Here is an 18,039-nt window from a genome sequence, read left to right as displayed (position 1 = left end):
CAAAAGATACAATGAAAGCCATCAATTTGTCATATATTTGGCTATTTTTTGAGACTCTTGACCGGACCTTCCATATCGATGCGGGTGCTTTTTTCGGGATATTTTGACGGGGTAAATGCGAATGGATGGCAGTGTCAGAGACAAATTGTATAAATGATAATATAAAATTATTGATATATTATTTGAATGCTCGATACCGAAACATCAAACAATCGCAGCGCTCCATATTGAACTTTGTAAGATAATAACTTAATTCCCTTCCGAAATCTGAACGTCGCGTGCTCTTTCCCGTAAGCCAATACGAGCTTGATTCGCTAAAACGAATTATTCGCTGCGAATAATTCGTTTTAGTCTGTGGATCGCATTAAGCACGAATGTCTTAGGTTACTTTATAATTATTTAAATTTTATGAATTACATTGGCGAACTCTAATATGCTATATTGATTTTTGAAAACGGCGAATTTTATTAATTTAAAATGTTTGAATTTTATACATTGTAAATGATTTTTATATTTGTACTTATTGTCTACGCTTATAATAGCATTTTTGCCATATAATAGCGGTTTTTCCATGATTGTCTATGCTCAAAAAATCTCGCTTAGATGCTTTCAAGTATTGACATAAGGAATCTGATGTTTATCCAGGGTGAGCGGTCGTAATATAGAGTCGATTTTTGTATTGAAAAATGCTCTGATTCTAGTTCGTACTGCCATCTCGATAGGTTTGTCAAAAATAATTTGTTTAAGTTCATACACACCATTTCTTTGAACCCCTTCAAACTATCGCAAAACGCCCGCCTGAAACTCAATTTAAACGTGTGCGCCTTTATATTACGCAAGTGCAGTAGCCAACTCCGCGTCAACACGAACGGACTTTGCGCCGATAATGTTTATTTTTCGATCTGTATGATTCAAGTTTCGATACACTGTTTTTCAAGTGAAACTTATAATAACTATTACGATTTTGAACTGTGAAATTAAAAACTGACTATTTTGTGTGCGTTTAATTATTTGTGGCTGAGTCTAGCGTTTATCGGTAAATAAAAACTTTTCTTTGATTCGATTTTACATGTATTACGATCATTATGTATGATTGTAAATTGTGAAATTAAAAACTGACTATAGTGTGTGCGTTTAATTATTTGTGTTTGACTTGCGTTTATTGTTAAGTTCCGTATAAAAACTTTTTAAAACTGTTTACGCGTTGGTTCGGGGGAAATCGGAATTGGACTCTGACTATGATATGTCTGAAGAGGAATTGGACCAAATCGAAAGTGATCATGACTCGGATACGGACTCAGACGAGCTAATTGCATTTTTACGTACTTGGAGAACCGGGCCACATATTCCAATAGTCCATGAATTCGATAAATTTCAATCCGGCGTAACATCAAACGTCCTCAGTGAAACCTCTTCTGAATGCCATTTTTTTGAACATTTTCTTAATAATAATATAATGTCGGAGATAGTGACACAAACGAACAATTTTTTTTCACATATTTGCACTACAACTGCCCTGGGACCGAAATCGCGGTCACATAACTGAACCGATACATCAGTGCCGGAACTATACACATTTTTTGCTGTCTCTTTGCTGATGACCAGAAACAAACATACTACGATCGAGGAGCATTGGAGCACCGATCCGTAGCTCCTTGCTGATATTAATGGTAAAATTATGCCAAGAGATCGGTACCGAATAATCCTGCAGATGCTCCATTTTTGTGATTCGAATGTGACCACCACAGATAGGCTGGTCAAAATACGTTTACTTCTGGAGCACACCCGCAAAATTTTTAGAGAGACAATGCTCCCGCATCAAAACTTGTGTATTGACGAAAGCATCATTGTTTTTAAGGGCAGGCTCATATTTAAACATTTTATCCCGTCACAACGGCATCGTTTTGGGATAAAAATGTTTGTATTGTGCGATGTCATGACCGGCTATATAATTGATTTTATTATATATTGTGGCGATGGTACAGATATAGTGGACGACCAAAATTTGGGTATATCTGGTGCAGTGGTAATGACGCTATTAAATGACTATATCGGAAAAGGCCACACCTTATGGTGTGATAATTGGTATTCCAGTCCAGCTCTTTTTAAATTCCTCCACGCTAATAAAACGAATGCTTGTGGCACGGTTAGGAAGAACCGGAAGGAGATGCCAAGCTTTAAAAGTTTGAAAAAGGGAGAAACGGAAGCCAAATCAAAAAGCCCATTATTGGCCCTTAAATGGCACGATAGGAGGGATGTCCATATGTTAACCACGCTTCATGATGACTAGGGAATCCAATCCCGAGCCAAAATTCTGATCCCGGGATTTCGGGATTACAATTTGACAATCCCGGGATTGGCATTTTTTTCCATTGTTAATATAAAATGTTTATATTTACAAATAACATTGATAAAATCGGTCAAAAATAAATCTAGTATAATTTATACTATTTAAGACATTTATTGTTAATATTGTATACGTTCATTCTTGGAAATACACAAGTTTAATGGAGTAAATAATATTGTAATATAAATAATAATGTGAATTTAATACGAGATTGCTGTTTCTGATAGTAAAGACATAATGAATGGATTAGCGAGATTTAAAATAGTAAAGCAAATAATCATGGCGTACTTATGGCCTTTCCGCATCATAAATCTAATTTTTCGACCATGTCCGATCCTAATAGGATCATATGGGCCTACACAGAGTAGAGGTTGTATTAACAGATTTTGTTTTTTTTTTACGAGAAATGGATGTCAGCTACTTGCTCAACCTGCAAAATCTAATTAGTCAGCCAAATATGAAACTGCCGTAAAACGTATGATATCATGGTGGAATTACTTTGTTAAATGTGCGAAGCATTGTTTTTTTCCAATCTTTCTCATTTTTAATAATCCATGTGAAAAAATAAAATGAATCGGCAACCTACACATGGGTATAAATCAAACTTCATTCAAACTCAGTTTATTTCTAATGTAGTTATTTTTTATTAAAAGTATTTTTTCTGTTTTATTTTCGCTTTTATTTTATTTTCCATAAAAATTGATAAATAAAATCAACCCCGAAATCCCGGGATTATGTTTATCAATCCCGGGATTCATAGGTATCGAAAATAGCGCGGGATCCCTAATGATGACTCATTTGGACCAACGGGAAAAACTAATTTTAGGACAGGGGACCCCATCATGAAGCCTAAGTGTGTGTTGGACTACAACAAAAATATGGGGACGGTGGACAAAGTGGATATGATGCTCAGTAGTCTTTCGTGCATGAGAAAGTCTATTAAGCGGTACAAGAAGGTGGCTTTCCACATAATTGACTTATATTTATTAAATGCTTACTATTTATTCAAATTTGTAACAGGTAGCAAAAAATCATTGACCGAATATCAATTATGTGTGATTAAACAACTTGTGGAAAAATTTGGTGTAAAAACTGTACATCCCCATAGGCCCACGGCATCAACTAGTGACAATCCGGTACGTTTATTACCAAAATCCGCTACAGACCATTTTCCAGTGCACATTCCTCCAACACCCAAAAATGACAAGCCGCGCAGGAGATGCCATGTCTGTGGCAATTCAAAAAAGGCAAAAAAACTATACAAATTATCCCGTTTTATGTGTTCAACGTGCCAAGTCACGTTATGTTTAGATCCATGTTATAAAATTTACCATAGTTCAAAACATTTTTAAATTCGTGTTATCCTTTATTTTTTAAACGCAGTTAAGTTTTAAGTATTATTTTTAAAGTGTCACGGTATTGAATAATTAATGTGTTTTCTAATGGCAAAGGTTAAAATAAGTGACTGATTTACGAGTGTGAAGTTGTAACGCGATACTAAAAGAGGGTCAGCGCAGTGGTCCCGGCCGATTAGCTTCGGACAAAATGGTGGATTTGCGTATCGGTAAATTTTTTGTATAGATATATATCTTCGAGTTCATATGATTGCACAAGGCCTTTATTGTTATTCTTAAGTGTCTTGATGCAAACTTATTGGATTTGGGGGTAATAAAAATCAGACCTATTATTTTTAACTGATGTATTTATTACGGTACGGGTAATAATAACATTACGAAAATATGCACGCAGGCGAGACTATTTTTTGTTGATGACGCTACGCGGGGATCGGGTTAATAAATAAATTCCTACCCATTCAATCAATATGAGCCTGTAAGAAACCAAATTGTTCAATACCATAAAACAACAAGCGGAGAAAGTGCATAGTGCGTATCCCAGAACTGAATATGATACACAAGATACAAGAATGTAACATTTTTTGTTGAAAATACAAAATTTGGAAAAGACTCAGAAACATAGATAGTAAAATCCTTGGAAACATCCCATACCATATCACTTTGCTGGAGTAAAACTAAAGCACTTCCCATTTGAGTATGTTTATTAACTCACCTTGTGTATTTTTTGATCTTCAGTAAAAAATAATTGGTTGAGCTTTTTAAGTGGACTGTAATTACTTTGAGGGAAGATGAGGAGGTCGGATCTAGGGGTGGGGGCGTTGGAACATAATGCCAGACACTAACCTTTGTGATGATGTATGATGGCTCCGTGGTCTGGTTTCAACTTTTACTCGCGCGGTATTGTTGTTTTGGGTCACCCGGTTCGTACACTCACGCACTTTGTGACACAGTTTTATGGATTATATGTGAGGGTGTATGAATGATGATAATAGATTCTAAATGAGTCTGTATCTATTGAGTCAATCACTTAAGCGACGGAAAGCTATTAGAAGCCCGCTATCGAGATGCAACTGCCTGTTCTTTGTAACACCGTCTCTCCTGACCCGTAATGGCTTATTGATTGTCTGGTGACAATAACACTGGGGATTAGGAGGTGGGTGAGGAGATAAGGAGTGGAATGGAAACATAAATGGTCCAACCAATAATTTAATTAATAATTATTAGCAAAATACGTCGGAACTAAAATGTGGAGAGGTTCTGACCCCATCTATGAATCGAGGTTGGTATTATTATACGAAAGATGGTTGCCATTATTGATGCAATTTTAAAAAACCTCCGATGTATAATTATAGGGAAATATCGGCATAGATAATATTGAGTGGATAGCTGTAAATGAGTGATAAATGCGGGTTCGAATCCCACTAGATCTGAGATTTTTCTGAGGCTATTCCAAATTATATCTTTGTTTGTTAACTGTAAAAGATTATTATTGTTTTCTTCCTCATATAACACGGCTTGTGATATTTCATAACTAAATGAAAAACTTTAATGTGTGTAAATATATTTATATAAATGTAAGATTTTTTTATGTATTTTAAATGATTGTCTTTGCTTGTCTTTTTTTTGGTTATTTTATGTATTTTACAACGTTTTTATTAGGTCGTATTCTTATTTGTCCGGTGGTTGTTTATCCGGTACAAATCTTGCAATCGATTTTTAACTAACTTCTCGACTAGCTAGACATTTGAAACTTTTAGAATATATCAGAACACGATGCCAATGCATTTTTTTAATACTTTTAGCCATCTTTAAGTAGAATTGAATTCATTTTCAGTTAATTCTGTTTTGTATGAAAAGTTATTTCGGAAGAAATCAGTAATCCAATCCACTATTATTGGTTGTTAGGTCTAGGGCCCTAGCAACTAAATTATTAATATATACGTGTGTTACTATGGAAATCAATATGAATATCAAAATGACATTTCAGTATTATTTCTATCAAGTACAAATTTTTTTGATCGTTTAAGCTAGTCAAGTCAAGTATATATGATTCAACAGAAAATTTAAAAACGTTGTATATAAAAAGTTTTTTTTATCATGTAATTATTTATTGTCAGTCCATCTTGTAATCCTCGTAAATTTAAAAAAATGACAATGATTCTTGGTATTTATGAGGTTCATAAATTTTTCTGTTATATTGACACAATGTAGATATTTTTGATAATACAACATGAAAACAATAAAAATCTACTATTTTTTTTTTATCAAAATGGGATTTATGAGTTTTACAATATAAACTGACATATGGTTTTCATTTATATTTATATTTCTGTATATTTTATAATAGTATTATGCTGTTAAAGATTTGATGACATATTTCATCACGGAGCTGTTGAAACCTCTGATGTGACAATTCTGTCAAAGTGGTTTTTTTTATATCTACTGTAAATTTATATTACACTGCATAGTTTAGTAAAGCCTTCCATGTTGTATATACCACCAAAATATATGTAATTAATAACAGAAACCTCAGATTGTCTTATTTTGGGAAGACAATTTAAATTGGAGCTATTGCAAACATCTGATGATGACGACAATTTTACTACCAGTTGCATAAATAAAGTTATCCACAAACTTACAAAAAGAAACAGAAAGTCCACTTTCATTTTTGTGTGTGTAGAGCAGTTTTATGCCTGTATTGAAAATTTTAATTTTGTCACATCGGAGGTTTTAACAGAGTACTGATTAATAACTGTGTTTTATATGTTTCCTGTGATGTCAAATTTAATAATACAAAAATCATTATTGAATAATATATAGATAATTTAAAAATTATCAAAAGATGTTTTCTTTTTCTTCTGTGTTTTTGATTAGGATGAAAGTAGAACCGTTATATATTTTTTTAGGTGGTAGGTATTAACCCCTCTATTTAAAACAATTTTCACAACTCAATTTATTTGGGCCTAAGGTGTGATCAACCGAAATTCACCCTGTGATTGATGCATTGACATGCCTGTAATTTCTATCGTGACATCTTTTCAAATTAAATAGCTATTTTTATCACACATTAAACCCTTTATTGCAATAATTAATATAATGCCTCCCTCTACAATGGGCCAAGCAAGGTGAATGTCACCATTGTGTAAGATTTCAATGCAGTGTCGGTGTTTCGACATGCCATCAAAGGGCGCCATCATTCGTCATGCTTGGCCCATTGTGAAGAGGCAGCACGAGGAAAATAAAATTAGACACACCGTCGTCGTACATTAGAAAGTCTATTTTACAATGAATAATTTTACAAAACAAAAACGGTTTACTGTGTTTTTGCTATATATTTTGTATTTCGTAATTCAAATTTTTTTTTACGATTTTTTGTCCCGTCAATTTCAAATTAAGAAGGTTTTTTTATAATCGGTATCTTAAAATTTTAAATGTGAATGCAAAATTAGGGGTTTTAGATTGATTAGAGATGTGCAACATTTTTTTTGTATGCATTCGGCGAATTCTGGAAGTTATACATTACATATACATATTCTATGAAATTACACAAAGAATATTTTTCGTTAGATTTTGACCTAGGGGCGGCAGGTTATATGAAAGTATGGCGAAGCAGGCAAGTATGGTGAAAAAGTATGGTGAGGTAGGCTGTTAATCAATTTGCGGCAAAATTTCCACGTTAACATTATATTATATGGGTACATTATAATGACCAAAGTAAATTCTCCGTGATGCCCTGCATTTTTTTTTATCGCGTCGCTATTTCTCGTAAGTTGTCGGCTATTGTTGGCCTGCTTCATTCAGTTGTATGAGAAAGCCGATTCCTTGCCCCTCTTTTTATTTAATATCTCTATGATTTTGACCATATTTGGACTTGTCAATTTTTGGAAAGAGATGTCTCATGTAATGATAGGTAAGAGTTGAAACAACAATATGTACATAGAAAGATTTTATTACAACACTTTTATCACATTTTACATTGCTTTATTTGCATAGTAAGTACATAAAGCCTTAACAAATATATTTACAACCTGTACTCACACTGACAACAGTTTAGTTGGTTCAGTGGCATTCAGACAAAAGATGTTAAGTAAAAACAAATTACTTAGTAATTATTTAATGTTGAGTGTATCAAAAACATTATTTTAAGTCTTAACCAAGAGATTAAAAAATCCTCTACTAAAAACAATATTATTCTTATTTAGTGTAAACATATCTTAATACTGTGTGGTAAAATTATTAAACTACATCAATCGTTTAACATTACGAAGTTATCAATATCATCTGAACTTCTTCCCTTTTGTATTCCGCATAATGAATTTAAACAGAGGGATTTAGCAATTTTTAACAATGCTAATTGATACGAATGATCCAAGAATCGAATATTCAAAGAACCGTGGTTTTCCCTGCTGGCATTTTTTTATTACCAGCAAAATTGCTGTACCATATGTAATTTTAAAAAATCCTTGGTACATGCTTAACTAAAAGCAGTACGACTGTCTTGTTGTTTTCGGCTATAGTTCATAAGCAACCAAGCATGTGTGTCCCTTCTGACTACAGTTCATGTATTTGCCATCGATTAGATCAGATCCTATTAGATCGCACAGCACAATATTGGAAATTGCCAGCGAGTATAACAACACGAAATATCGTTCCAACAATAGAAACACTCCAATGGAATATTCCTAATTGATAGATGCACCCAATATAACCGCCTAGTTCTTATCTAGAAAAGCAAAACCATGGGCCTTGAGATAAACGAATACAAAACTAAAATAATAGATGAAAGCAGTCAATTGCTCAATAATGACACACTTCAAGGTCTGGAAATGGTTGACTTTATTTACTTTTGCTCTCAAAAACATTGGAGGATGTGTAAAAGAGATTAAAACAAAATAATCATCGCAAATGGAGTAATGACAGGCTTGAAAGAATATGGAAAAGTAGTGCCATATTTAATGGAAGTTTGTTTGATCAAGGGTCTGATCTTTTCCATGTTTCATTATGGTGTTGACACTATACAGGATATAGAAGATCCGGGTGCGATCCTCGGTGAGGTCACAATACATTTACGTGATTTTCCCAAAGCCTCAGTGTTTCTGTGATTGACTGCCACTACTAATTTTTAACTACCACTATACTACTGTCATTGGACCTCTTAGTCTGCAGTAGTATTAAAAAGAATACCTATGCGGACAACGGAATGCGAGGATCGCTGGAGAGACATTACTAGAGCATTCGATAGGAGTAATGACAAAAGAAACAGGTTTTATTTTTCTTTTGCGGCAATTAAACATACTACTTCTTGTCGGATTCAATTTTTTTGTTCACTTTCATAGACTAAATTAGGGACACCTTGAATGTCTGTGTGGAAGGCACCTTATCGCATTGCATTGCTTACAGATTAAACTACCAAAGTCAGTATTGTTGGTCGTTAAACCAATCCTATTAAAGTACAAGTTTCAATAGATAGACAATTAAACCGGATCTTTCGCGTGAAGTTTAATTTCCCTCTGATGCACAGCCATGTGTCCCCGCAGAGTGCAGGCCTGAGTGAAGGCCCTGCCGCACACATTGCAAACATGTCTTTTATCGCCTGTGTGAATTTTATTGTGTTCAGAAAGCGCTGTCTTTCGTTTGAAGCGCTTCCCGCACACTTCGCAGGGGAAGTTCCTCTCCGCCGAATGAGACAGCATGTGATTGGCCAGGCATCTCTTGGAGAAGAAAGATCGCTGGCAGCTGGCACAGTAGTGGTTGCGTTCCTTGAGATGCACTATGCGCACATGCACCGAGAGCGTGCCGGCCGCTTCGAACTCCTTGCGGCAGAGCTTGCAGGCGTACTTTCTCTCCTGGTGATGATGGGCGTCGATCAGATGCTTTCGGCGACGGGTGAAACTTGTGAAGCGCTCTCCACATATAGGACATCTGAAATTACACAATTTAATAAGCCGAACGGCCAGAAGCAATCTCTGTAAGTGGTTGAATTTCCAACGTCTGGTGATCTGATAAAGGTTTGAGAAATGTACCAAGTGAAAGAGTTTACCGAGATCGGTTTTCACTCTACCCTGGGAAAAGCAAAGGACAGTGTCAGGTTAAGTCTTGGTCACTTAAAGCAAAGTGGGCACAATCCTCACTCATGAGGTAACAACCGATAAGACAGAGTTAGTTTTACTTCTCTAATACCTATGTATATTATTATAATTATTATGTCCACAATGGCTGAGCAGTTACCACGTGGGCTTATAATGTTGTGGGTCCTGGATTCGAATCCTGGGTCTTGCAAAATTTACATGTTGTTCTCCATATCTTAGGATTGGACATGCTAAAATATATATACAGTATAATCCTGATTATGCGTGTGCGGATTATCCGTGCACGATATGGTGTATACAATGATATAATAGCTCTTAGGAAAAATCAAACTGATGTTAGAAAATCATCAAAAGATTCCTGCAAACAAATAAAAATCACAGATTTTCTTAATAAATACTGAATACTGGAACATGTTAAAATAATTGTCTGCTTTAGAAATGTATAATATTATGTAGTATTTTAAAAAGAAAAAACTATAGTTCGGATTATCCATGTTTTTCGTTTATCCGTGCTGCCTCTCCCGACCATTAGCACGGATAATCGGGAGTCTACTATATATTATATTTTCTCCACAAATTGATTTATTTAAAAGATCCACTCACTTGTATCGGTCATTCTCGCCGAGATGTTTGAGTTTGGTGTGCGCCTGCAGGGCGTTGGCGGTCTTGAACTTGGAGTCCGGGCAGAGGGAGCAGGAGATGGTCTGGGGCCGGTGCGAGTAGGCGTGGTGCGAAAGCTGCTTCCGTGTCGCCGAAAGATGGCCGCATGTCTCACACACATGGTTTGGATAGTGCACCGACATGTGCATCTTCAGGTTTTTATTCCACAAGAATTCTTCATTGCATATCCTGTGACGATTGAATATCATTCAAATATTATATTATTGAATTTTTAACAGGTCATAAGCCTTTCTATACGCCAGTGCAAAGCAAACTGTAACTAATTGTGCAGGTTTTGGAGATCTGACATAAATAGTGTACACTAAACTTTTTCAGTCATACTTACTCGTCTCCACTGAACTAAGAATACATATTGCAGATGGTGCTGGTTAGTTTTTGGATCCGACAAAAATATTGTACACATTGTCAATCATACTTAATTAAGAGTACAAATTACAGATGGTGTTGCTTAATTTTTAAAAATTTATATTGCCTAAACCAAACCAAAACAGATAAAAAATATTCTTTCATCTATAAAATATCTAAAATCATCTATGATTTAATGGTACAATTTTGGATATTTTAGAGTTAGATGAATATTTTTTGTCTTTTATCTATTATTGCTTGGTACAACCATGGTTTAATTGAATTTTAAAAGCTAACTATCACCATCTGCAAACTGTATTCTTAGTTCAATGAAAATAAATAAGTATGACTGACAAAGTTTAATGTGCACTATTTATGTTGGATGTTAACGGCTTACCTCCACCCTTTGCAACTGTATCACATAATTATTAAACATAGATACATCATTTGGAAACACTTCAGAAACATATCTATAAAAAAAAAATGTACTCACTTGCACTGTAGGTCTGTGTCATTAATTTTTTCAGGCAAATTAGCTTTCTTTCTCACTTTTTTTTTGGCTCCCATCTCATCTTTGTGAAACTTCAAGGCTTCTTCCAGAGTCGTAATTCCGTGCATGTTGCCACTGTAAAGTTTTCATTTAACAAGATAATTGTTATGAGCAGTATTCCCACTAAGCTGTGTACTCGCATACGAGTTTTGAAGGGAACCCACATGAGAAATAGCTTAATCATGTTACAAAATCAAGAAAAATATTTGGTAAGTATACATTTTTTCATTATTACTGACCGCCGTTCACTCTAGAACGGTTTCGTGTGTCAGCAACTCTATACCATGGTAATTCTGGAAATTTTTGGAGGCACATCCAGATTTTGTTGCGTGCACAAGCAATATAAAATTACAAGAAATATTGATTACAAGACAGGTAATTATATTTAAATACACTAGAACTTCGTTTATCCAAACAACAAAAACTCGGATAATTGAAGAAAAATAAATGATTGAAACAATTTGTTTTATTTGCTCTCCATTTTCATAATCTTAAACTTCGTCATCATCAATATAATATGGCAACTGTGCGCGGAATTCTTGCCATCACTGTGGAAAGGTTGGTGGTTCGAGGCTGACTGTGGGGATTTTATTTCGATTTTTTAACACAATCGCTGCGGACCTTTTAATTACCGTATTTAAATAACATGCTAATTGGATCGATCGGCCGCTTAACGGGGACACGGCAGCCGCGTCATGCACGTCGAATGAGTTAATCGGCTATGATGATATTATGTATTTCGTTATCTATCACCCGGTTTCACTATAACGCCGAAATTGCTGCATCACTCATAAAAGAGTTTTACTTTAAACAAACTTCTTTTAATACCTACCATCGAATGATTATTTTACCATTCATCCATGCCACATTCTGATAATCACACAAAATACATCACCATAATTAAGACCAGATAATAACGATTACAGTATTTACGAAAGCATTAACTTTAATTACGCAATCTCACCTTAAAAGTTGTTTCTGCGACTTCTGCCGCAACACCGGATGTCGTTTCATGAAGTAATAATAGAAATTGGTTCCGGCAGATTCCGTTTCAATTTTAAATCTGTTGTCAATCTGAAAAGATTTGGCTAGCTGACGGGCTATCCGAAGAAACTCTTTTCTGTTCAGCGTGACGCAGCGTTTCGACAGATTAACAATCTCCTCGACCAGTCTATTTTCATACTCCTTGGTAAACGTGTTTGTGAATAGTCCGATCACAGGCGAGAAGTTCACTTTCTTTCCGCCCTTCATGAGGGTCACTTTCCGCAGCAGTGAACTCCTCGGAATGTTGTATTCAGCAGCCGCTTTCCTGGCTGACATTTCTCCCGATAAGACAATCTCTACGGCTGTCTTCATGGTTTCTCTGGACCAGGGGGCGTTGTCTGCTTGGTGATCACCATTAGAAATTATTGAAAGAGGCCTGGGACAAAAAATAATAAAATTTTATGACCAATAATAGCTATCAATAGGGTTACCTAACACATGTATATATAACTGTAATAGATAGAAAATATTATTTTATCTATAAAAAAAAGTTATGTATGATTTAATTGCATACCTAGGTACTTTTATATATTTTATAGAGTATTTTTTGCCTTTATCTATTATGGCATGATTTTCATCATGCGTTTAATTGAATTTTAAAAACCAACCAACACTATAATATGTAAATTGTGGTCTTATTTCAATGTAAACAAATACGTATGACTGACACAAGTTTAATGTGCAATATTTATGGCGGATTTTTTGACTATTATGGCATGGTTTTCACAGGGTTTAATTGAATTTTAAAAACTAACCAACACCCTCTGTAAAATGTACCTAGTCTTATTTCAATGAAAACAAGTATATATGACTGACAAAGTTTAGTGTGCACTATTTATGGCGGATCTTAACAGCTACCTCCACCCTTCGTCACTGGTGTGCGGTCACTTTTAAATGTAGGGTTCTGTTGAAAAACCTATGTATTATATTACTGACTATTTTGCTAATCGAAATTAATTCTAATTAATGAAGGTGTTACGTTCCAAGGCATTGAACTGTCAATTAAAATGCATCTTGTACAAAACACTAATAAGACCAGTTGTCATGTATGACTCGGAGACCGGGTGCATAACTAAAAGCATGGAAAGAGTCTTGGGAAGATACAACTACGAGTTGTACATTTTATACGGGGGTTCGCACATTATACATTCTATCAAATCGGGCCACTGTAGATGGCTGGGCCATGTTAACAGGATGGACGAGACATGCATGACAAAAAAATTACATGTCACGTCAAAAATGTCAAAAAAATTACATTCGAAAGTATTGTTGGATTTAACGACGTAGGGCATCCTAAACTGGAGGAAAACGGTTTTAGATAGAACTGATTGGAGGAAAATGCTGAAGGAGACCGTAACCCACATAGGGTTGCCAAGAGGAAAAAGAAGAATTTGCTACGTATTATCTAATAAGGGTTTTGTAACTAATTGAATTTTGGCGGATGGCCAATGAAGTAATATGGTGTCATGTGTTGCAGCGTGGTAGTTCTGATATATTCTAAAAATATTTACATAACATAAACAATATGGATCCTGTAAAGAAATAAAAATAAGTAAGATTTACAAAACGTACATATACATACATAAAACTTTGTCGTTTATATCTGAGTATTGCCCGCATCTACAGCATCAATGGACTGCACGGCACTGATATAATATATTATATATATCGCCGCCTCGGAACCAGACTGAAGTATCTCAAAAACATTCAGGATTGACTTGACTATAGGCTTGTAACACTAATTTTAAATGTTTTTATATCTCAGTGCGGTTTTGGAAAACTTATCTCATCTCAGAGTATGAGTGTGATTTTGCCACAAACGAATTAGCATTGTGAAGTACATAGCTTGAAGCTAATTTAAACATTAGCTTTAGTAACTATTAACAATGCACCGTAATGCTTAAAGAATGAATCTTAAAAAAAACCTTACATATTATCAGTAAAATCATAGTCTTTCATGTCATCGTTTCTTTTAATCTCCTTCTTCCTTGATAGCTTGGAGGAAGATTTTGATTTTTTCTTCAGCCGACGTTTGGCGCGTGCGATGGATTTCTCTTCTCGGTACAAATTATCATCTCGATCGACAGAGCTCCCACAGTTGAATGCCTCGCTTGCGTTAATGTAAGGCAGATCATCGTTTGAAATCAGTTTCTCTTCTGTAATAAATTTTTGTTTGAGATGTAATCGGTCGACTCGTTGAGTCCATGCTACTACTATTAAGACAAAGTGTAATAAAAATGACCAGTGAAAGCTATAATACCATACAAGTGCACTGCACTGCCCAATTTTATAAATAATATAAAAAAGTGTTTTGTATTAATCATTTTTAAATAAATATTTTTGGGTTTTGGAACGAATCACCTGAGTTTCCATTATTTCTTATGGGGAAATTCGCTTTGATATACGAGTACTTATAAACACGTATCCGGAACAAATTATGATCGCAATTCGATGTCCGACTGTACATGCTTTTCTCACTCAAACTATGTCACTGATTTTGGTATCGTAAGTTTGATGTCTATCATATGGTTCTGAGAGAGTGCTTACTTGTATTATTAATTTAATTATACAGTATAACCCCTATTTTACGTTTTTAAAGGGACTGAAAAAAAAAACCTAATTGGAGGGAAATGTATTGAAAAAAAGAACATTTAAATTTTATGTTTCTAAAAAAATAACGTTTTATTAAAAAACAACATTCAATTAAAATTTTTATTGAAAAATCGGGCCAATCACAGCGTTGCTCGTCGACCAATCACCGTGCGCCGTTCTAAAGACACGGAGTTTTCCCTCTAAACACCTTACGCCGTTCGAATGTCACGACCCAAACATTGTCAAGCGCGCGTAACTCGCATATTTTGAATATATCCGACGTAAATGCGGGTATTAAATGTACTGAAATACATCGGGACTGAAAAAATTACACGCAATTGCCGGGAAAACGTGAATTCCGGGCACGTAAAAACGAGGTTATACTGTATATTATTTTGACTGTAAATGATATCTGTAATATCATCAACTACACGTTTCTTTGTGGAAAACATTAAGCTTAAAACTTACCTAGAAGACTTTTGAATTTATCCACAGCAGTTTCAAATTGACTTCTAAAATCGGCTGCGTCTCTAAGTTTATCAATGCAAGCTTGGCAAATAAAATAAGTCCTGGAATCATTATCTCTCCGAAGTTCCTCCAACTAAATATAACACCAAAATCATCGGTTATCCGGATATCAAAGATATATTATGTATTAATTAAATTATTATTTTTTAATTCGACATCGAACACACACAAAGCTTAGGAATGTGAGCTTCTTATTATTGAAGATACAAAATCATGAAAATGTATGATTTCATTTACATGATTCATGGGCAGACTGATAGCTCAAATGATAAGAACACTCAATTGGAAAGTGAAAGATGTGAAGTTCGAGTTCCACATGGTTTACCTTTTTTTCTATGCCAAGTCGCTCATTGAAAATCGTATCGACTGGGATAGTCATAAATCAAAACTGGGCGCAACATTGCAATTTTCTTCCGTGCGCTTAGACGAAACCATGTCGGGACAGTTAACACATTTACTGCTGTCCAGATAATTACTAATTAATTACCACATTTAAATATCATGTTATATCTAATGGCCAACTAATGCAAATGCGCCAGTCGCGTTGTCAGCACTAAATGAGTTAAGTCACATGGCAAGGTAAAATGAATGACAAAGTGTGACATTGCAAGAATACCTATCGTGGACAGATTGGACCCACCCCCATGAGTCAAAAGGAATTAAGCAACCTGTGATTTTTACCCGGGCAACAGGAATCGAACTAGAGACCCATCAATTTCAAGCGCATTACATTAATATAATTTTTAATCATTATAGGTGCCTATCATGTTGCAAATAAGTACCTACATAAACATTCAAAAAAGGAATTTTCTTTTTTTAACGCTCCCGATATACTGAGATTTTAGGCTCGTCAATATTTTTTTACTGGTGGATCATTTCCAACATGCAACTACTTAATTATATTATTAACAAGATAATCAGAGGAAGTCAATCAGGAAAATTTATAAGAAAGCAAGTATTTAACCTTTATAGAGAAGCAAAAAAACAACATCTCTGAATAAATTTCGGCTTTGCCTTCATGGTAGTAAGTTTGGGACATAATTTTTAAATTATCTATCCCGAGACAGCCTCTGCAAACTACGTTGAATAGTTCCTCTTTAATATCGCATTCAATATTAATGTCGTCTAATTTCTCAATTTTAATATCACTCTTTCCAAAATTCGCTTGCTGAAAGTCCTCCATGATTATTTATTATCGAATTTAATCCAATGACGAGACTTGGTGATTTGTTTGGTGCAAAAAAATATAAACATTAAATTTGACTTATTTGACGTTTATAAATTTACTCAGTGGTGCCAGAAATTTATTTGATTTTCCTTGACATGTCATTTTTATTACTTTTGTATCTTCCATGATAAAACTCAGAAAAGAGTAGGATATAAACTTTTTTTTTAAATAACAAAAATGTCATTAATCTATCAAATATTAACCAGGTATATATTTTAAAATCTAAACATAAATTTAATTAATTTTAACAATAATGTTGTTGTACTTGCACAAATTACAAATACTAGCAACACCGCAAAGACCTGTCAAACTCAGACAGTGTTGCCAACCGTACTATAATTATAGTATTTGTACTATAATTTTCGTCTGCGTACTATGTACGATATAAAACAGGTATAGTACGCCCAAAATACTATAATTTTGAGAAATCGGAAAAAAGTTGCTAATAGAAGAAAAACAATGCCAAAATAATCCGTGAGCAGCAAAAAATAATCCACATGTCTAAAAAAAGGTGACGTTAATTACTTAACACAGCGATTTCTAAACTGGTAGGCGCGGAGTGTTGCAAAGGGAGGCGCGAAAAGTTTAATACAATTAATGTAACCACAGGTTTGCAGTTTGCAAATGCATAGTTTATAAAACGGCCGCTAGTTATAAACTACACAAAAAAACAACTTTCTGCAAATATGGAGATTAATTTTATAATCCCTCACTTCTATACTATTGTGAAGCGCAATAGCTATCTCGTAAAAAAATGAAATAAAAGGGTCAAAATCATAATGTTGAAAATTGAAGCAAATTTATTTAGGAACGATAATTTTGTTGTTAAACTTGTCTATTTGGTTGAAGCTTTAAAAAAATTGAGTGAATAAATTAATCCAAGGACCACTAATGCATTCACTGATTTAAAACGACAAAGTGAAGGCATTCATAAAAAATTGGAGCTTAGGAAATCAAAATGACGTCTTGGTGAATCAAAGTGAAGTTCGCCATGTCTCCACTTTTAAATGATTTCTACGCCAGATATATTGAAGCAAACAAAAATCTATTTACTGAGTTCTTGGTTAGTTTGCTATGCACTTGTCACATTATTTTATTAATAGCAAAAAAAGTAGTCTGCGGCGCTGCTTTGTTTCAAATATATTAAATATTTTAAATATGTGGTTGAAAAATCCTGACCCGGAGGGGCTCTCCACTTCAGGATGTGGAGTCCATGATAGAATCCATTTGTCAATGAACGAAGATTAATTTGGATTGACTACTATTGAAATTGATTATGC

The 18,039-nt window shown here is 34.5% G+C and overlaps 1 protein-coding gene across 2 annotated transcripts; it reads right to left on the bottom strand.

The window, feature by feature from the left end:
• Nucleotides 1-7,634: 7,634 nt before the first annotated feature.
• On the bottom strand, nt 7,635-16,829 carry LOC147073561 (uncharacterized). Of its 2 annotated transcripts, none has more exons than XM_085944416.1 (7): nt 16,496-16,829; nt 15,472-15,604; nt 14,342-14,567; nt 12,332-12,787; nt 11,311-11,442; nt 10,395-10,640; nt 7,635-9,624 (listed from the first exon to the last, which is right to left on the bottom strand). In XM_085944416.1, exons 1-7 carry the CDS (start codon nt 16,712-16,714, stop codon nt 9,177-9,179), a joined length of 1,860 nt encoding a protein of 619 aa, XP_085800542.1. In that variant the 5' UTR covers nt 16,715-16,829; the 3' UTR covers nt 7,635-9,176. The 2 variants fall into 2 exon arrangements, with proteins under 2 accessions (XP_085800542.1, XP_085800543.1); XM_085944417.1 differs by having other exon boundaries at nt 14,342-14,564; nt 16,496-16,797.
• Nucleotides 16,830-18,039: the final 1,210 nt, after the last annotated feature.

Source organism: Rhyacophila brunnea, unplaced genomic scaffold, assembly GCF_057557595.1.
Source record: "Rhyacophila brunnea isolate RB1 unplaced genomic scaffold, BYU_Rbru_1.0 scaffold_17, whole genome shotgun sequence".
Classification (NCBI taxonomy): domain Eukaryota; kingdom Metazoa; phylum Arthropoda; class Insecta; order Trichoptera; family Rhyacophilidae; genus Rhyacophila; species Rhyacophila brunnea.
The sequence above is the reverse complement of the archived record's forward strand: the minus strand, read 5'-3'. Positions and strand labels throughout refer to the sequence as shown.